This window comes from Ostrea edulis, chromosome 6 (assembly GCF_947568905.1).
Source record: "Ostrea edulis chromosome 6, xbOstEdul1.1, whole genome shotgun sequence".
Classification (NCBI taxonomy): Eukaryota; Metazoa; Mollusca; class Bivalvia; order Ostreida; family Ostreidae; genus Ostrea; species Ostrea edulis.
This window is the reverse complement of record NC_079169.1, coordinates 45,994,526-46,016,907: the sequence shown is the minus strand read 5'-3', so window position 1 is coordinate 46,016,907 and position 22,382 is coordinate 45,994,526. Positions and strand designations below refer to the sequence as shown.

General features: G+C 35.6%; 1 protein-coding gene across 2 annotated transcripts in view; it reads right to left on the bottom strand.

Moving 5' to 3' along the window:
* Nucleotides 1-1,052: 1,052 nt before the first annotated feature.
* Nucleotides 1,053-22,382, bottom strand: part of LOC130046804 (steroid 17-alpha-hydroxylase/17,20 lyase-like) — a 33,863-nt gene continuing 12,533 nt past the window's right edge. Inside the window, exons 2-11 of one of the 2 annotated variants that reach the window (XM_056139764.1) lie at nt 18,318-18,667; nt 17,686-17,763; nt 17,395-17,493; nt 17,101-17,194; nt 15,855-16,010; nt 13,938-14,149; nt 4,933-5,061; nt 4,536-4,640; nt 1,776-1,907; nt 1,053-1,577 (exon numbers count right to left, since the gene is read on the bottom strand). In XM_056139764.1, coding sequence (XP_055995739.1) covers nt 1,222-1,577; nt 1,776-1,907; nt 4,536-4,640; nt 4,933-5,061; nt 13,938-14,149; nt 15,855-16,010; nt 17,101-17,194; nt 17,395-17,493; nt 17,686-17,763; nt 18,318-18,459 — 1,503 coding nt within the window. In that variant the 5' untranslated portion in view covers nt 18,460-18,667 and the 3' untranslated portion in view covers nt 1,053-1,221. The remainder of the gene's footprint in view (nt 1,578-1,775; nt 1,908-4,535; nt 4,641-4,932; nt 5,062-13,937; nt 14,150-15,854; nt 16,011-17,100; nt 17,195-17,394; nt 17,494-17,685; nt 17,764-18,317; nt 18,668-22,382) is intronic. The other variant, XM_056139763.1, reaches the window with a different exon arrangement.

The following is a 22,382-nucleotide window of genomic DNA, read 5'->3' as shown; positions in this document are numbered from 1 at the left end:
CATTGGATTATAATATTGACTTATATTGTGACTAAAGTAACACAAGCCTTGGCTGGATATTTTTCCTCTTTTAAATGTAATGAAATCATTTGGAAAAGTGTTGGTCCAAACTGAAAATATTTTATGAACACATGATATTACTTCAGCATGTTAGATATGTGATAGTTCATTGTCTCTTTTTCATCCTTCTCAAAATAAAAAAAAAAACCTGAATTTTCTTTCAATGTTACCATTTATCAATGTTGATTACTGTTCAATTCATCGAGTCCATGAGTGACCGAAGATATACAGCGCGGTTGTGCGCAGATCTTAAAAACAAAACCACATCTTTCAAACTAATGGGATACATTGTAATTCATCACTCAAAATATTCCATGAATTTGCTCAAATGTAAAATTGCACTAGGTTTATTAAAATCAAATTATCCTTTATAATCAGACTTATATATACCCTCACGCATAGCTCTTATCCTTAGACGAATTTGACTCCACTTTTTTGGCACACTGTTTTTCCCTATAATAGCTCTAAAACTTCATTGTTATTTCGGATTTTAAACATTTCGGTTGAGCATCACTGAAGAGACATTATTTGTCGAAATGCGCATCTGGTGCATCAAAATTGGTACCGTATAAGTTTTAAATTATGACCCTTGGGTCGAGGCCTCTGCTGGTGGACTGTTAGTCCCCGAGGGTCTCTATAGCCCAGTAGCTAAGTACTTCGTTACTAGCTTGAAAATACGGATATATATTTAATTGTTGTGATAAAATTTAGAAATTCATTTCAAAATCAAGGATTATCTCCTTCACGCATAGCTCTTATCCTTAGACGAATTTGACTCCACTTTTTGGCACACTGTTTTCCCCTATAATAGCTGTAAAACTTCATAGTTATTTCGGATTTCAAACATTTCGGTTGAGCATCACTGAAGAGATATTATTTGTCGAAATGCGCATCTGGTGCATCAAAATTTATACCGTATAAGTTTTACATTATTAAGAATCAAAGAGCTGTATCAACTGATCCACAATTTTTACAATAAAAAGTGATGAAAATTTCAGTCAATGCTTTAATGTATACATGCATACATGTATTTGAGGGAGAAGAGAGAAATTCATAAAATATACAATGTACTTTTAAAAAGAAGTCAAGAAAACTATCAATTTACAGCTGATATTAAACAGCCAGTTTAAGAAAGTTCTAACAGGAACAATTTGTTTAAATCTAAGAACGTTCTGTAACTACAATTTCCAAGTCAGCAGGACTTTCTGTTCCGAATACATTACGATGTTCACCGACGAAATTCGGTTTTACACCCTCTGGTAATGAAATGTGGAAGCGTTGTAGAAGATGCACACACATCATCAGGATTTCCGGTTTAGCCACAGACTCTCCTAGACATACCCTTCTTCCGGCAGAAAAAGGCAGCCAACTGTCAAGTTTTTTGGGATCCATTTTGCCGTTCTCGTCTAGGTATCGAAGTGGATTAAATTTCTCTGGATCTTTCCAGTAATTCGTATCCTGATGCAGAGCATAATGGTTGATTAAAACTACTGTGCCTTTGGGAACGTCATATCCACCTGTTACAAATCGAAAGAATCTACTTCTTACTCCCAATAAAACTTAATATAATGAATTCAGTTTACTATGAAAGCATGTTAGTATCAAATCAATTCTTTGATCTACATGTATATAGAAATATCAAAATCGATTTAAATATATATATCTAAAATACACCAGAGACACGTCTATGAATTGACGTTATCGACTATACATACCAACGTTGGTATCGCATATGGTAAGATGAGGAAGACCTAATGCCGCTATCACTCCTGCTCTCATTGTTTCGTATATACACGCCTCAGTGTAAGGTAAACTCTGTCTGTCCGCTATTGATGGACAACGTCTCCCTTTAAGGAAAATGCGGTTAATTCCAAAATAAACAAGAGGCCCATGGGCCTAGAATCGTTCTTCTGATACATTGTAGAACAGGCAAAAATTCTCACTATCCAAGATTCATCAATTAACAAAGTTTGATGATGTTAAGTCAAATAGTACCTGAAAATTTAAATGTAACTGTCCAAAAGTAGGTCACGGTGACCTACTTTTGGTCGATACACTCCAAAGACTCAAGATGCATCAACTGACAAAGTTTGATAATTGAAGTCAAATAGTATCTGAAATATTCAGATATAAACGTCAAATTCCAAAAGTAGGTCACAGTGACCTACTTTTTATGTCAACACACTCTGAAGACTCAAGACCCATCAACTGACAAAGTTTGATGATTGTAAGTCAAATAGTATCTGAAATATTCAAATATAGCCATCAAAATCCAAAAATAGGTCACGGTGACCTACTTTTTAGTCAACACACTCTGAAGACTCAACATACATCAACTGACAAAGTTTGATAATTGTAAGTCAAATAGTATCTGAAATATTAAAATATAGCTGTCAAATTCCTAAAGTAGGTCACGGTGACCTACTTTTTGATAAAAAAAAACTATGAAGACTCAAGATGCATCAACTGACAAAGTTTGATGATCCTAGCTTTCATAGTGTCCAAAATATGCATCTAAATTTGAAAATGTGAAAATTGAATGTCTGCAAAATTCAAAGAGTAGGTCATTGTGACCTCCTTTTTTTTTTATAAATATGTTTTGAGGCCTCTAGACGCACTATCTTACAAGGTTTGATGATTCTAAACCTCTCGGTATCTGAAATAACAACCTAAAATGTATTCATAAATGATTAGCCATAAAATTCAGAAAGTAGGTGATGGTGACATACTTTTCACATGACGCACTTCTAGGGTTCCATGATCCATCAACTGACAACCATTGATTATCATAGGCTCAAAAGTGTCCAAGATATGCATCAAAATCCATTTAATAATAATTACCTGCGAAATTCAAAAAGTAGGTCACCATGACCTACTTTTGAGACAACATCATATTAGGTCCTAAGATGCATCAACTGACAAAATTTGATGATCCTAGTCCTTATACTAAGCAAAATATCAAAGTTTTAACAAAACAAAATTTAAGGTCAACTTTGAAGTGACCTTGAGACTACACCCTTTGCCCCATGATAATGCCTTGAACAATATTTTATCTACAACCTATCCTCATCCGTATGCATAAGTTTGGTGATAATTTGCCCAGTGGTTCTTCAGAAGAAGATTTTTTAGCAACCACTACTTTTATTTGCATTTTCCTAATTATATCCCCTTGTTAAAGGGTCACAACCCTAGTTTTAGTACAAATGAAAACCCTTGGGCCAAGGATACCCTGTGACAAATTTGACAAAAATTGGCGAAGAGGTTTTTAAGATATACATGTAGCCCTTTTTCCAAAAGGTTGACGCACACCGCACGCCAGACATATGGCCATATGATTAGCTCTTTGAGCCTTCGGCTCAGAAGAGCTAAAAATTGTGTGGATAGATTTTGAAATATGAAACGGTGAACATAACAAACAGTGATCAATCTCATGATAACTCTCACAAAGAATACAACATTAGGAGTAAGCTTAGGGCAAACACGGACCCATGGACATACCAGGGGTGGGAAAAAGTGTCTAAAATGAGCTGAGTGAGCAGGACCCATGAACACACCAGGGGTGGGAAAAAAGTGCCTAAAAGAAACTGAGTGAGCACCCCCTGTTGATTGGTTACACCCGTCGTGAGCACTATATCTCCATCGGGTAAAAGGAGTAATCTGTAGTCAAACTCAGTGTGCAAAGACCGGTCTATCAATTGGTATGAACCCAATGACAGGTTATAATGGTGAATTAGATCGTTATAAGGATAATAAAATTTGCGAAAAGCTGACTTCAAAGGAACCTCTTGAAATCCTTGTAGTATATTAGGGGAAGTTAATCATTTTGGGGTAATAATCTTGCCATGCATTAAGTATCATAACCGCGGTATTCTTAAAGCAGATGGCCCTCTTTCTGACTTTAAACAGTTCACCAGAAATGAGCGTATAGTTGCCAGATGTGCGCGCGATATACTCTCTCTCTCTCTCGCTCTCGCTACTGTGTTATGACAGTATAGAATATGTGAAATGAAGTCGCATTCATTTTGAACTTTTCTAGCCTGATATATTTTGAGCTGTCTAAACTTGTGCATTCAACAAACCCTTCTGATCCTGATAAAGCAATCTAAGGAATATATTTTTAGTCAATAAAAGCGAGTAATCCACCGTAGAACTGACCCATAAGAATCTTCACAGTCCGAGGCTTCTTTTAATCAAGCATTTTGTCTTTTGGCACGTCATTGGTCATTTTCCACGAACCATTGTCCAATAACATTTTGTATAACAAAGCATGTGTACAAAACAACCTCGGATTTTACGTATTTCACATTTGGGTGGATTTCTCGTTCCTTTGAGCTGCAGAGTGTTCACCCGGATCTGTGGGGTCAGTTATTTATTCAAGAACTGATGAAAACTAACGACTTGTGAAATGAATACAGGTAATTATACATTAAGAATTTTAGATATTGATTTAATAGAGAAATAAATGCATTTTATACCTATATTTTGTTCGATTTCCTTTTGGCATTTGGCCTGTATTTCTGGAAGTCCAGATATGAAACATAGGAACCACTCTAGTGTTATTCTGGTTGTGTCTACACCGGCTGCAACAACATACAGAGATGACATTAACAATTCTATTCACAGAACTGAAACCTGTATGTATGCAATTATACTTGAAATGTTAATGATAAAAATATTTTCAATATCGAATTCATTCTAACAACGTATGGCTAATCGAAATCTGAATTTCTGATACAACTTTTTATCTCTATTTCAAAATATGCTAATACACAATAAGCGTACATTGTAGATGGTCAATTTATGAATAATATTTCAGAAATAAAAAAGTAGTATTACATTCCTGTATATTTACATATGTTAATTGTAACTTACCAAAAAATATGTCGGATATAGTCTGTAACAGGTAGGTGTCTGTTAACTTCTGCAGGGATTCTTCATCGCCTGTCCGTTCTACCTCAGATCTCGCCATCAGCAGATGGTCAGTCAGGTCACGGATGTTGTCTTTTAAAATAAAAGAAAAGATTATTTGATTAATTGATTTATTGATCATGATTTATTACGTACACTTCATTATTACATTTTATTTGAAGAATTCTTCTTTACATGATACGGATAAAATCCTTCCTGATAAAATATATTTATATAACGGTATGCATGTACCAAGGAAATGTCATTATATGTATTTATATCCATCCTCTTCATGGGGAGACATATTGTTTTTCTACTTTCTGTCCATCTGTCAGTCTGTCCAACCATCTCTTTGTAACAAAATCTTGTGAACGCTTCTTCTCTTTTAATGTGGTTTCTCGGATAGACTTGATACTTTGTACAATACTTCATTGCCATTTGTAGATGTGAACATTGTCAAGATGTGAGGATCCAATTATTTTCATAAAAGTTATCGTGGATCTAAGGGGGTGGAGGATGTAAGATAGCTTGTGAACACTTCTCCAATATAGCTTATCCGATAGACTTGAAACTTTGTACAATGCTTCAATGCCATTTGTAAATTTGCATATCGTCGGAACGTGAGGATCTAATTATTTTCCTAAAAGTTATAGTGAATCTATTGATTGACTGTTTTTACATCCCGTCGAGAATTGTTCACTCATATTGAGACGTCACCAGCTGTAGGTGAAGTACCACACAGACCTATGCTTAGCTCTCAGGGACGTACCAGTGAGGGTTCTTTATCGCGCCAACGCCTGTCGCGACATAGGACCTCCGTTTTAAGGTCATATCCAAAAGACCCGTGATTCTAACTTCTAAATGCCGAACATTTGGTGAAGGAGCAGTCATTACCTATTTTAAAGTCTTACGTTTGACGCGGCCATGGCACGAGAGGGGCTCTAAGTCACGACCTTCCGGTTACGAAGCAAACAAAATATAGTGGATCTAAGAGGGGTGAAGGATGTAGAATAACTTGTGATCACTTCTCCAATATTACTTATCGGTTTGAACAATACTTCATTATCATGAAATATTGACAGTGTTTTGAACAAGAGATCTAAAATATTTTCCTACAATTTACAGTGGATCAAAGAAGAGTGATTTGTAGCTCACTTTTTTCATGTTCACTTTCCTACTGGTATTTCAGCATAACAGTAATTATTTTGTAGCATGAAAGGTGAAGATAACGAACAGCGATCAATCTCATAACTCTCACAAGCAACACAAAACAGAGAGTTGGGCAAACACTGACCCCTGGACACACCAGAGGTGGGATCAGGTGGTTAGGAGCAGTACGCATCCTCCGTCGACCGGTCACACCCGCCATGAGCCCAGATCTTGATCAGGGGTTATCCCTAGTCAAACTCAGTGTGCCAAGAATGGTCTAAAAATCGATATGAAACACGTCAAACAGCATTTGACCCAATGATAGGTTGTATTGGCAAACTATATTGTTATAACGACCATAGAAGTTGTGAAATGCTGACTATAAACCTTGAATCCCCTTGCACCATCAACATGTTTCTCAGTAGCCTGCCTCGATTTAAAAACTGACCATACGCAGAATAAGCGCTTGCGTATCGAATCAGTTGATAGATATAAACACCATATGCAGGTGATAAAGGAATTTTGCTCAATAAAAATGGGAAGTTGACAATGGAGAGGCTGAAATCATCCCGTTTGTTATAAAGTTGAGTTGTTAGTTGGCTGTTAGTATCTACTTTCAATAAAATATCTAAGTATAAAGCAGAAGTGGACGACTCTGTGGTGTCTTTTATTTCGAGTTCACATGGATATATCGAATGGACATACGAGTGAAAGCTATTATTGGTGATAGGTAAAACATCGTTGATATATTTAAATGTCGAATTAAAGGCCGCAGCAAGAGATATTTTCTTCTCACGTAGAAGTTTTTGAATAAATTCTGATTCATAGGAATACAAGTCAGCTAACAAAGGAGCATAATTCGTGCCCATGGAAATTCCAACAGACTGTTGGAAGACCTGATCACCAAAGACCACGAAGATATTGTCAATGAGGAACTCCAGCATATTGTTTATTTCAACTCCAGAGTACTTGTGCATGGAATCAGAGTGTTGGTTAACAAAGTAATATTTTGGATGACTGATCACTAGATATGAATATTTCCGTTTTCCTTTTCGTTGAAAGGTGAAGATAACGAACAGTGATCAATCTCATAACTTCTATAAGCAATACAAGATAGAGAGTTGGGCAAACGCGAACCCTGGATATACCAGAGGCGGGATCAGGTGCCTAGGAGGAGTAAGCATATTCCGTCAACCGGACACAATTTATCGTGAGGAATGGTCGTGTAAAGTGTTGAAAAGTCATACGTTTTGATGTTGTTGATTTGAAAAAAGGTGTTGCGATTTCAGGTTTACTAAAAGTTCTTTAGAGTTTTTTAGAATCAATATTTGATTTACACCACTTATGGCATATGTAGTCGCACAGTGAATTTAAAGTTTCTCCTTCACAGATGTTAATAATTTCGTGAGGAGCAAAGATAGGGGCTTGGTAGAGCACTTACTGGATCCAACAATGTATCTTTGTTTGTAGGTTTTTTTATGTAGTTTAGGAATCCAGTATATGTGCGGTAACTCCTATTAATCTGACCCATTGACTGGGATATTAAATGTGTCTAAAACCGAAGCAGTTTTGAAGAATTTCATCTTTTGAAAAGGAGGTTGGAATATGAGTACGATTACCAAAAGTGGAATTAAAACCAAGTTCGTTTAAAATACAATTATCACCTGCATATGGTGTTTATATATCTCAACTGATTCGATATGCAAGAGCTTGTTCTGGGTATAGTCAGTTTTTAAATCGAGGTAAGCTACTGACAAACAAGTTGATGGTACAGAGATTTCAACAGTCTCGATTGAAGTCAGCATTTCGCAAATTATGTGGTCGTTATAACGATCTAGTTCGTCAATACAACCTCGCATTGGGTCAAATGCTGTCTGACGTGTTTCATACCGATTGTTAAGCCGTTCTTGGCACACTGATTTGACTGCGGATAACTCCGTTTACCTGATCAGGATATGGGGCTCACGGCGGGTGTGACCGGTCAACAGGGGATGCTTACTCCTCCTAGGCACCTGATCCCACCTCTGGTGTGTCCAGGGGTCCGTGTTTGCCCAACTATCTATTTTGTATTGCTTGTAGGGGTTGAGATTGATCACTGTTCGTTATCTTCACCTTACACACATGATAATAATGAGCCTTACATACAAACAAGGACAATACATGCATTTTATATATATATATATGTGTGTGTGTGTGTGTGTGTGTGTGTGTGTGTGTGTGTGTGTGTGTGTGTGTGTGTGTGTGTGAAAAATTGCCTCAGTATCCGGTAATCAATAGGTAAAATATTAAATAAAATATGACAACACGTTGTAAAACCTAAGCGCTATCATTTTTAAAATTCTTCAGACGTTTTACATTATGAAAACAAATTATCTTAAAAATGAAAGCGCTTAATTTGTTAAAATTCTACTGACGAACCCTATAGATAAAAGTTTGAGTATTGGATTTTATTTTTTGACTTTATATATATATATATAAATATATATATATATATATATATATATATATATACATTTGTAAGACTCTTAAGTGCGATGGTCGCTCCAAAGTGCGATGGTCACGCCAAAGTGCGATGATCTGCGCCAAAGTGCGATGGTTTGTTAACGTTACGGACGCTGAAGTGCGATGGTCACACCAAAGTCCGATGGTGCAGGGTTCAGTAACATTTGTGACGGCACATCATTGTGACGTCATTCTTAACGTCTTTCAAAATAAAACAAAAGAAATGCAACATCAGTTTGCCTTAAAGTGCTGACACCAACTTCTTCGGGATGTATTCGAGGAAGGCGAGGGTGATTAAGATTGACATGGACGACAGCAACGGCAAGGTTTACACTGTTGAGGATTGTAAGAACGGCAAACTTGTACATTTGTTGTCGATCTATCTACTTCATCCAGACATTCGTTAATTCACGATCATTTATTACTTGTGATGTACACGTAATAAATTCCTGGGAGTATGCAAAATTCTATATGATTTCGCGTTGGAAAATGTCGTGTTTAATAACACGACAACTAAATGGTAATGAAATAAGTCCTTATCCTTATTTTTTGTGCATGGATTTTGCACTGATATTTTGGTGAAACAACACACGGTTGGTACAGTCTATACCAAAACACTGTCGTTTACAACCCAAGGACTTCGGCGTGTCACTCCATCCCACTTTGGCGCATTAGTATGCACCATCAGACTTTGTCGTGTCGACACCATCGCATTATGACGCATTCGTATCACACCATCGCACTTCAAAGGCGCTCAGTCCATCGGCCTTTGGCGCATGAGTGTGGACCATCGCACTTTGGCGTGTCACACCATCGGGGTTTGGCAAGACATCGCACTTTGGCATGACCATCGCACTTTGGAGTCCTACATGTGTATATATATATATATATATATATATATATATATATATATATATATATATATACACACAAAGGAACTGATCATTGATTATTATGTGATCATTTTGGATTTTATTCTTTTAAACTATTTAACAACTGTGCCGATTTCTTCTATTCATTTTTGACATTATATATTATAAGACTCTCTTATGAGTAGCCATGAAATATAAGGTGATTCCACCCAAGGGTTGCAAAAAAAGCTGTGAAACCCGAGGCTTTGCCGAGGGTTTTACTGCTTTTTTGCAACCCCGAGGGTGGAATCACCTTAATATTTCATGGCAACTCATAAGAGAGTATTTTTCTCTCATATTTCTAGATTTTCCGTTTTCCTTGTGCCTAGCGACGCCATTTTGAGAAATTCCCAATTAATTAATTTTTCGTTGTACATTAAAAATAATTCTACGACTCTCATTTTGGCAACTACGTTGCCGACAAAAAATCGGCCAACGAGTGTATGTGAATTGTATTAGAGTTATTCCTCTTTGAATAAATCAATAATCAGGGTGATGCGTGACGTTAACTCGACAGTCCATCAGCGCGAAACATTTTGACAGACCTAATCAGAATACGAATCCACAACTGCACGATTTTTTCTTAGAGAAGCATTGATATTGATATTAATTGAGCAGTTATTTAATGACGAGTGTGTGAAGAGAGATTCCAAGTGGTTTTTGTTGATGGATATAATTATGGACATGGATAGACTTTCGTTTTCCACGCATGCAAGAACTCGAGTCTCATGGACATTGAAGACACTTATTTCACCTGAGACACGGACAGTAGACGTTGACAGAGTGAATGTGGAGGTAGGCCTAGAAGTAATAGACCGTGTGGGCTGGGTTTCTGTGAACTGGCCTAATGCACAGGATGACATAGGTGTATGGGGAATTTGTGACTATTGTTGAGTGTGTGGTAATTGTTCAAGGAATGTGTATTTTTGTGTCCGTTCACATACACCTGGAGATTATCAGGGACATTACAATCTGTCATTTTTTGTACAAGAGCTTTGCAGACGCTAGTGTTCGTCAATCGAGGCGAGGTAAGTTGCAAGCTAGTTGTGTATTGATTATGACGTCACGGGATATGTAAGATAAACGTCACGTGATATGAAAGATAGAAATATCTTACATACCTTTCTTTCATAGAATATCTGTATATCATATACCTAGTAGTATATCAGCCCTGATACACCTATCTTGGCTAGGGTGAGACAGCTGCAAGTAGGTAGGGCTGTCTCGCCCTAAGGGCCGAGATATATAGAATATCACACTCTAATGTTGATCTCGGACCTGGGATTGGCCCCGAGATCACTCGAGGGGCAATCCCAGGTCCGAGATCAACATTAGAGTGTGATATTGTTTATATCATATACCTAAAACACAACAAGTTGATAAACATTTTTTTTTAAATGGGGGTGGGGGGGGGGGGGTGGGGGGGGGGGGTCATTAACCCAAACATAAATACATGGTATACTGTACAACGATATTTGACTATTTCATTCCTTCAGAGAGTTTACTTTAATGGTTACGTTTCCAGTACTATTGACATTGTGAAACATGCTAAAGTCTGGGTTTTGTAGCTTTATTCCATTGCTGATTTTTATTTATTTTTTCGGATTTACCAAACTCGCCCGTTTTCAATATTTCATATAATTTGTAAGAGTTGTAGAACTTTGTTTACGTGGCGTCATCGTATGAACGGGAATGTTTACAGATCTGATGCTGCTATTTCTTTGCTTAAGGAATGTTACCTTATACTGAAGTAAGTTTTTTTTTTACCGTTTCCCATCTGTTTAGCATCTATAAGTCGTTGAAATACGTCGGAAGATAATGGTTCTACTTTTCTCGTTTTATTGCCAAGTCCTCGGGATTTTAGATTTCAGAAATCGTTTTAAAACAGTTTTCTACATCAAAATTGCTGTAAATTAACATTTTATCTCCATTAGGACCGGGGATTTCTGAAAATGCTTCAGTATCACCCTCCATAATCCTCCTACTGTTTTCTGTCACCTAGAACGTTGATTGTGTTGAAATGAAGTTAAACGTGTTATTGTTCTAAATAAACAATTGTTACTTGGGTTACCCCCCTTTGCTTAGATACTCGCTACAATTTAGCGCTGTTTTCAAAAACGTTTTTATTTAATTTTTCTGCTTAAATTAAATTTTGTCGTGGAAGAAAGTATTATATATGAAAAAAATTGTGTCTAACATCATTTTTTCATGTAGTTATGTTAGATTTCAAAAGATTAAAGAAGAAATAGCCATTTGAAATTTGAGGGCGAGACAGCCCCTTGACAACGGGCCGAGACAGAGATATCTCGGCCCTTAGGGCGAGACAGCCCTACCTACTTGCAGCTGTCTCACCCTAGCCAAGATAGGTGTATCAGGGCTGATACACTACTAAGTATATGATATATATCTGTCTCGGCCCGTTGTCAAGGGGCTGTCTCGCCCTCAAATTTCAAATGGCTATTTCTTCTTTAATCTTTTGAAATCTAACATAACTACATGAAAAAATGATGTTAGACACAATTTTTTTTTCAAATATAATACTTTCTTCCACGACAAAATTTTAATTTAAGCAGAAAAATTAAATAAAAACGTTTTCAAAAACAGCGCTAAATTGTAGCGAGTATCTAAGCAAAGGGGGGTAACCCAAGTAACAATTGTTTATTTAGAACAATAACACGTTTAACTTCATTTCAAAACAATCAACGTTCTAGGCGACAGATAACAGTAGGAGGATTATGGAGGGTGATACTGAAGCATTTTCAGAAATTCCCGGTCCTAATGAACGATTTCTGAAATCTAAAATCCCGAGGAATTAATTGGCAATAAAACGAGAAAAGCAAAACCAATATCTTCCGACGTTTTTCAACGACTTATAGATGCTAAACAGATGGGAAACGGTAAAAAAAAAAAACTTACTTCAGTATAAGGTAACATTCCCTAAGCAAATAAATAGCAGCATCAAATCTGTAAACATTCCCTTTCATACGATGACGCCACGTAAACAAAGTTCTACAACTCTTACAAATTATATGAAATAATGAAAACGGGCGAGTTTGGTAAATCCGAAAAAAGAAATAAAAATAATTCACTTATTTCCAATTTTAGTATTCATTAGCAAGCCCCTAGGAGCTGCTTAATAGTATATACATGTACATGAACAGCACAGCGATAGATATGACGAGTTTCTCAGTCAAGCAGTTCAGTTAATTGAAACGTCCAGATTCTAGACCACATGAGGGGATGTCCATGATTATTGTGACCAGCAATGGAATAAAGCTACAAAACCCAGACTTTAGCATGTTTCACAATGCCAATAGTACTGGAAACATAATCATTAAAGTAAACTCACTGAAGGAATGAAATAGTCAAATATCGTTGTACAGTATACCATGTATTTATGTTTGGGTCAATACCCCCCCCCCCCTCATTTTAAAAAAAATGTTTATCAACTTGTTGTGTTTTAAGTATATGATATAAACAATATCGGGCCGAGATCAACTCTCGGGGCCAATTCCAGGTCCGAGATCAACATTAGAGTGTGATATTCTATATATCTTACATACGTAGATATGAGAGAAATATATTTATAGGTTATAGACTTTGTATGGGAAAATATGACGACCGAGTTTTTTTGGCGCGTACACGGACCGAGCTTGCGAGGTCCGTTCGCGACAAAAAACGAGGTCGTCATATTTCCCATACAAAGTCTATAACCTTTTTATTATATACTTTCAATTTCATTTAGAAACCAACAATAATTTTATTTTTAACAATAACTTTATCGGTTTAACTGAGTAAAATATGGAAAAACACCAAAAAAATTGAAAATTAACGGCGTAGAAATTTGATTGTGACGTAATGTTTGCGGGCCGGAATGTTTCCGGGCATATATCGTGTGATATATGCCCGCAAACTTTTAAAGAAAAAAGAAGAGATGAAATTGAAAGTATATAATAAATATATATATATATATATATAGAGAGAGAGAGAGAGAGAGAGAGAGAGAGAGAGAGAGAGAGAGAGAGCATATACAGCAATGATATTGATCACATCAAAGTTGAATCCTTTCTCTGTCGTTTTCTTCAATGCATAAAGTGCACATCATAATGCCTATGTTCCTGCTCATGCTTTCTCCTCCATACCATGCGGTACATTAAGGGGAGGAGGGTGTAATTTGGAACACTTTCAATTTGGGAAGCTGGGGAGACCTTTGTTTTTAACAAAAACAAATTATATTCTAATTATTGTAAATATGAAATCAAGCAGTTTTGTGGGGTTTTAAAATTGTTCATTATTTATTTTATGACTGTGAAATTAAGTCATTCGCGAAAACACGACAATACAAAACGACAATGCAACAAAACACGCCAAAAAGCCCACGAAAATAAGTGATTTTACATAACTTACTGGCATCAAATGTCTCCTTGTGTTCCTCTAACTTCCTGTAGAGAAAATCAAAAGCTTTGTCGACTGCTTTCTTTATGATGGTGTAACGTTTAGACGGATATACATCCTTTAGGAATGGCAACAAATCCTCTCGGATACCATTTTCCATAGTTTTGTTCACCAAGTCTTTCTCTCTTATCAGAAACTCAACTTCTGGATCACCTATGTCCTTCCTTTTAAGAAACAAAAGCATTTTATTCCATTATTTACAAACACGAATAACAATATACTAGTCGTTTTATGAACACAGAATGTAGTAAGATCCCATACGTTTGCTAAATGCTGCGTCTTTCCTTTTTGGGAGTTGAATTTTGTTCAACTTTCCTAGGCCATCACGCACTGCATGCATTAATATATTGTAATCGTTTTATGTGAAAGAACGCATGTCCCAGAGAATGTTCTCCAAACAATATAATCCTAATTCAAAAACTAAAACTTAAAGGAAAAAGAGCTTCTTTCAAACTATGAGCACAATATAAATATATATGTTCGTTTTACAAAATGATAGGGAAAAGATTCACATGAGGTTTTTTTTTATATTTGTAAACGAGCATCGCATGCTAGGCGCTATATAAACGAGTTTATTGTTGATTAGAGAGATTGGATGCTAGGCGCTATATAGACGAGTTTATTGTTGATTAGAGAGAGGTTGCACGCTAGGCGCTATAAAGACGAGTTTATTGTTGATTAGAGAGAGGTTGCACGCTAGACGCTATATAGACGAGTTTATTGTTGATTAAAGAGAGGTTGCACGCTAGGCGCTATATAGACGAGTTTATTGTTGATTAGAGAGGTTGCATGCTAGGCGCTATATAGACGAGTTTATTGTTGATTAGAGAGAGGTTGCAAGGTAGGCGCTATATAGACGAGTTTATTGTTGATTAGAGAGGTTGCAAGCTAGGCGCTATATAGACGAGTTTATTGTTGATTAGAGAGAGGTTACAAGCTAGGCGCTATATAGACGAGTTTATTGTTGATTAGAGAGGTTGCATGCTAGGCGCTATTTAGACGAGTTTATTGTTGATTAGAGAGAGGTTGCACGCTATGCGCTATATAGACGAATTTATTGTTGATTAGAGAGAGGTTGCAAGCTAGGCGCTATATAGACGAGTTTATTGTTGATTAGAGAGAGGTTGCAAGCTAGGCGCTATATAGACGAGTTTATTGTTGATTAGAGAGAGGTTGCACGCTAGGCGCTATATAGACCAGTTTATTGTTGATTAGAGAGAGGTTGCACGCTAGGCGCTATATAGACGAATTTATTGTTGATTAGAGAGAGGATGAAGGTTAAGACAAACTCTGTAACATACCCGAGTCTCTGCATAAAGTAACTAATGTTAAATGCGCAAAGTCAGTGAAAATAAATGTTTCAAAGAAGTTCAACTCCCAAGAGTTCTGTACCTCGATTTTTGTATACAAACCCATCCTTTTTTCTATCCATTATGACTTTCGAACCGTTAGCGTGATCAGAGGGATATCGCGGGATAGTTTTGTCATATCAGAGGTTATAGGTTTTAATATGAATGGATGCTACTTTACTCTTAAACCCATATTACACCAACTCTTAAAGCATATTCTAAAACTGATAGGATAAAGAATTCCTGAACAGCTTTGAAATAATATCTATTAGGTACAAAGTGTTTTTAAAAGCTGTAGACTTTGATGTAGACTTTGAAATAGGAGTACATACAATGAAGGATCTTTGTAAATATACAGGTATATACGAATAGTCTTCTAATTCTAATAACTCCATGCGGTACAGCAGCGAATTCACCGACATTCCTAAGGTTATGAAGATTTAATAGTAATTCCACTGGAAAGCAGTATGTCAAAAACACACTTAATCATTAATTTAAAACCATGTAGATTAAAACTTACTTTTCTCCAAAGCAGAGTGTGTATAGTTGGTAGAAGACTATGTTGTCTAGGTGAGACTTGGGTTCAAATGGCCCTTTCTCTGCTGCCATCATGTTCATCACTTTTGTCATGTTATCTTGTGTGAGTTTCTCCAAAAGGTCGCCTTGTAGGTAATTTCTGGAATAGATAGACATTACTGTAAATCACGTATTTCTGGAATAGATAGACATTACTGTAAATCACGTATTTCCGAAATAGATAGACATTACTGTAAATCACGTATTTCTGAAATAGATAGACATTGCTGTAAATCACGTATTTCCGAAATAGATACACATTACTGTAAATCACGTATTTCTGAAATAGATAGACATGACTGTAAATCACGTATTACTAAAAATAGATAGACATTACTGTAAATCACGTATTTCTGGAATAGATAGACATTACTGTAAATCACGTATTTCTGAAATAGATAGACATGACTGTAAATCACGTATTTCTGAAATAGATGGACATTACTGTAAATCACGTATTTCTGAAATAGATAGACATTACTGTAAATCACGTATTTCTGAAATAGATAGACATGACTGTAAATCACGTATTTCTGAAATAGATAGACATTACTGTAAATCACGTATTTCTGAAATAGATAGACATTAATGTAAATCACGTATTTGTGAAATAGATGGCCATTACTGTAAATCACGTATTTCTGACATAGATAGACATTACTGTAAATCACGTATATCTCGAAAGACTTTGATTCAGCGACCTTTTCTTTTTCGAATTTATCTGCAAAACATATCGAGTTTTGCGAACGTTCTCTCTCTCACACGGATCTGCAGGTAGCGAGTTGAATACACTGACAGGGTTGTAGCAGAAGTAAATAGATAGAAGATAGTTATATCTATGTATGCACAAAAATCACACTATTCCATTTTTCTTTAGTCAAAACAATACAGAAATTGCTATAATGCTGTTTTCTTTCTCCAAGACAAAGTTGATTGCAATCTAATCAAAATTAGATCTTCCATCCGCTCCCCAGTTTTCGATCACGCGTGATCGAAGACTGGGGAGCGGATGGAAGATCTAATTTTAATTATATTGAGTTGATTGGTACATGAAATTATCAGTGAAATTACGTTTCATCAAAAATTATTAATGAATTAGTATAAATTAGGTAAATGGCATGGTCTCAGCAACATTATTATATTGTTGAAAATAGGTCTTTGAGTGGCCTACATATAAATGATGCATGTACCTGAGAGCTTTCGTAGCTATCCGTCTGTGATACTGCCACATGGGGGAGTACGTAGCCAGAGCAATGTCCTTATATCCCTCAGAGAGGAGAGAAACTGAAAGTCAATAGATAAAGCATTGATTCTACAGAATTCTCAATACTCTACATCACAGGCAATAACTCTACATCTGTCTGAAGTTTTACACTGAACATTCACCCACAAAATGTAAAAATATGGACCTCATGAACATGCAGGATAAAAATTAGAAGTGTAGAAGGTCTTTCGCTCTTGTTTTGACAATAGTAAGTACTTACACGTTGTGGAGGATGGCCTTCCTGCAAAATCAGCTTTCTTCTTTACTATTGCCTCCATCACAACTTCATAATTGTTTAAAATCACAAACGGAACGTGACCTATGTAATTAAAATACATTATATTGAAAATATGGAAGACATCCCATCCAGATTTTACGAATGTGTAATAAAAATAACTAAAATGACAGGATCCATATCCTACATCTATAACACAGTAGCATATATTATAACAGAGTATAAGGATTTTGACAGTACAATATCATTTATTTCATTCTTTTAAAAAAGACTTACCAAACGACAAGCGAAATACTGGGCCGTATTTCTTGGACAGTTTGAGAAGTACTCTGTGCAATAACGGTTTGGAATACACTGTGACCAAAAAAAAAACAAAAAAACCACGAGAGTAAGAGCATACGAAGTGGGATTTTCAGCGTTTCATAGGGTACTGTAGGTTCCGTAAACATTTCTTGAAAAAGAATTCCGCACGATCTGTGTTGTGTGTTTTAAAAACAAATTGTGTGCGGATAGATACACGTATATTGTACTTATAACAGATTCAATATAAAACACATATTGTACTTATAACAGATTCAATATAAAGTATCTCAAAACTTCAATTTCACGAGTTCATTGAATTGTAATGTGAAGTAATGAAAGCCTCAGAAAATAAAAACCGGACCAATTGTAGTATAAACATGTACATTCATCATTACAACTTGAATCTTTCAGTGAAAGTTTGATTTTCAGTACAAGAGAATCGAAGTGTACTAATAATTATGCACACCTTCACAGCATTTATCAATTCAATGAACCTATAATTCTAGAAGGGTGGAATTACCTTAATAGTATTGTACATACAATTATAGTGTTTCTAAATGTATACGTTGCGTAAAATTCCAAGAATTGAATATTCGATCAAGTACCTTCATAGTTGCCGACTAGAGGGAAAGACCACGGTCCCGGGGGTAGTCGATAGAGGAACCATTTTCTCATGTAGTATACCAAGAGCCCAACGACAAAAGCAACGAGGACCGTCTGTGCGTTCACAATTGACAGTCCCAGCATCTTCCTGATTCAACAAAAGAACATTACGATGTTGCTTCGTCACATGTCTAAACATTGATATCTCTCTCTCTCTCTCTCTCTCTCTCTCTCTCTCTCTCTCTCTCTCATTCATTTCCATTCTCAATGATCGTGTAGCGTGTCACGAATTCCATTGTGATCAAAGCAAGTTTTTTTTTTTTACTTGCCTTCGAGTAGATGGTCGAGCGGTCTAGCGCGCAGATCGGTAAAGTTGGCTACTAGTAACCAGCTACTAGTAACTGGCTACTTAAAAAGAGAAAAGTTGGCTACTAGTAGCCAGCTACTTGAACCAGGAAAAGTTAGCTACTAGTAGCCAGTTACTAGTAGCCAGCTACTAAAAGTATGAAAAGTTAGCTACTCGTAGCCAGCTACTACAAAATATAAAAGTTATAATTACTGATAGCTCGCTACCAGATAAAAGTTAATGAGTTTGAAAATTATTATCTATCAGATTTATTTCTAAAGAGGACGAGGAGTCGTATGAAATTTCATGCTCAATTATCCCCAATTACATAACATTGCAATGCAAAATATGAATAAACTTTTTCAACTGAGTGTTTACTTTAAAAGTGATACGGATTGAATTCAGACCTTCAATCATTTGATACACCATCCATTTTGAGATATCTGCTACTTTTACAATTTGATTCGAGTTACCCTGAAATTTCAACATAAGTGTGAATACCGTAAGAAACTTTATGTTTGACTTTATGTTTGTATTAGATATCTGACGAATTTACGACTATACATATGGCAAGAAGTGATAGATGGTGTTTTGGTACTCCACGAATTTTCAGATATCGCTCTTTAGGAAATCAGTTACTTATACATTTTGATTATCGGTACAATGAAATTTCAAGATCCGTGTGAATACCTTAAGGAACTCCGTCTTTATATCATAAATTTAACTAACTTACAACGATACGTATGGCAAGTAGTGATATTGGGTATCGTGATATGTCATCAATTTTCAGATATCACGCTTAAGGAAGTCAGCTACATATACCTTTTGATGGCAGGTAAACTGAAATTTCAAGTTTTTCGCAAATATCTTAAGGAACTCTGAGTTTGTATTAGATATCTGACGAATTTACAATTATCAAAGTGAAGAAGAGTGATATTAGGTATCTTGACATGCCATAAATTTCCAGATATCACGCTTAAGGAAGTCAGCTACTTATACCTTTTGATTCCTGGTATCCTGAAATTTCACGTTTTTCATAAATATCTTAAAGAACCCTGTGCTTGTATTAGATATCTGACGAGTTTACAACTATCCATGTGAAGTGGAGTGGTACTAGGTATCTTGATATGCCATTAATTTTGAGATACCACGCTTAAGGAAGTCAACTACTTATACCTTTTGATTGCAGGTAACCTGAAAATTAAAGTTTTTAGAAAATATATTAAGGAACTCCGTCTTTGTTTGAAATATCTGATTAATTTACCAATGCACATATGACAAAATCTGATACTAGGTATCTTGATATGCCATCATTTTTCAGATATCACGCTTAAGGAAGTCAGCTACATACACCTTTTGATGGCAGGTAAACTGAAATTTCAAGTTTTTCGCAAATATCTTAAGGAACTCTGTATTTGTATTAGATATCTGACTAATTTACAACTACCCACGTGAAGTGGTGTGATATTAGATATCTTGATATGCCAACAATTTTCGGATATCATACTTAACGAAGTCAGCTACTTATACCTTTTGATTCCTGGTAACCTGAAATTTCAAGTTTTCCGTAGATATCTTAAAGAACGCCTTGTTTGTATTAGATATCTGACTAATTTACAACTATCCATGTGAAGTGGAAGGGTATTAGATATCTTGATATGCCATCAATTTTCAGATATCACCCTTAAGGAAGTCAGCTACTTATACCCTTTAATTGCAGGTAACATGAAATTTCAAGTTTTATATCAATATTTTAAGGAACTCCTTGTTTGTATTAGATATCTGACGAATTTACAATTATCAAAGTGAAGAAGAATGATATTAGGTATCTTGACATGCCATAAATTTCCAGATATCACGCTTAAGGAAGTCAGCTACTTATACCTTTTGATTCCTGGTAACCTGAAATTTCACGTTTTTCATAAATATCTTAAAGAACTCTGTGTTTGTTTTAGATATCTGACTAGTTTACAACTATCCATGTGAAGTGGAGTGATATTTAGTATCTTAATATGCCATCAAATTTTAGATATCACGCTTAAGGAAGTCAGCTACTTATACCTTTTGATTGCAGGTAAACTCAAATTTCAAGTTGTTAGAAGATAGTTTAAGGAGCTCCTTGTTTGTTTTAGATATCTGATTAATTTACCAATGCACACATGACAAGATGTGATATTAGGTATCTTGATATGCCATCAATTTTCAGATATCAGGTTTAACGAAGTCAGCTACTTATACCTTTTGACTCTAGGTAGCCTGAAATTTCAAGTTTTTCATAAATATCTTAAAGAACTCTGTGCTTGTATTAGATATCTGACTAGTTTACAACTATCCATATGAAGTGGAGTGGTACTAGGTATCTTGATATGCCATCATTTTTCAGATATCACTCTTAATCAAGTCAGCTACATATACCTTTTGATGGCAGGTAAACTGAAATTTCAAGTTTTTCGCAAATATCTTAAGGAACTCTGTATTTGTATTAGATATCTGACTAATTTACAACTACCCACGTGAAGTGGTGTGATATTAGATATCTTGATATGCCAACAATTTTCGGATATCATACTTAACGAAGTCAGCTACTTATACCTTTTGATTCCTGGTAACCTGAAATTTCAAGTTTTCCGTAGATATCTTAAAGAACGCCTTGTTTGTATTAGATATCTGACTAATTTACAACTATCCATGTGAAGTGGAATGGTATTAGGTATCTTGATATGCCATCAATTTTCAGATATCACTCTTAAGGAAGTCAGCTACTTATACCTTTTGATTGCAGGTAACATGAAATTTCAAGTTTTCTATCAATATTTTAAGGAACTCTGAGTTTGTATTAGATATCTGACGAATTTACAATTATCAAAGTGAAGAAGAATGATATTAGGTATCTTGACATGCCATAAATTTCCAGATATCACGCTTAAGGAAGTCAGCTACTTATTATACCTTTTGATTCCTGGTATCCTGAAATTTCACGTTTTTCATAAATATCTTAAAGAACTCTGTGTTTGTTTTAGATATCTGACTAGTTTACAACTATCCATGTGAAGTGGAGTGGTACTAGGTATCTTGATATGCCATCAATTTCTAGATATCACGCTTAAGGAAGTCAGCTACTTATACCTTTTGATTCCTGGTAACCTGAAATTTCAAGTTTTTCATAAATATCTTATAGAACTCCTTGTTTGTATTAGATATCTGACAAATTTACAACTATCCATGTGAAGTGGAAGGGTATTAGATATCTTGATATGCCATCAATTTTCAGATATCACGCTTAAGGAAGTCAGCTACTTATACCTTTTGATTCCTGGTATCCTGAAATTTCACGTTTTTCATAAATATCTTAAAGAACCCTGTGCTTGTATTAGATATCTGACTAGTTTACAACTATCCATGTGAAGTGGAGTGGTACTAGGTATCTTGATATGCCATCAATTTTCAGATATCACTCTTAAGGAAGTCAACTACATATACCTTTTGATGGCAGGTAAACTGAAATTTCAAGTTTTCGCAAATATCTTAAGGAACTCTGTATTTGTATTAGATATCTGACTAATTTACAACTACCCAAGTGAAGTGGTGTGATATTAGATATCTTGATATGCCAACAATTTTCGGATATCATACTTAACGAAGTCAGCTACTTGTACCTTTTGATTACAGGTAACCTGAAATTTCAAGTTTTCTACCAATATTTTAATGAACTCTGAGTTTG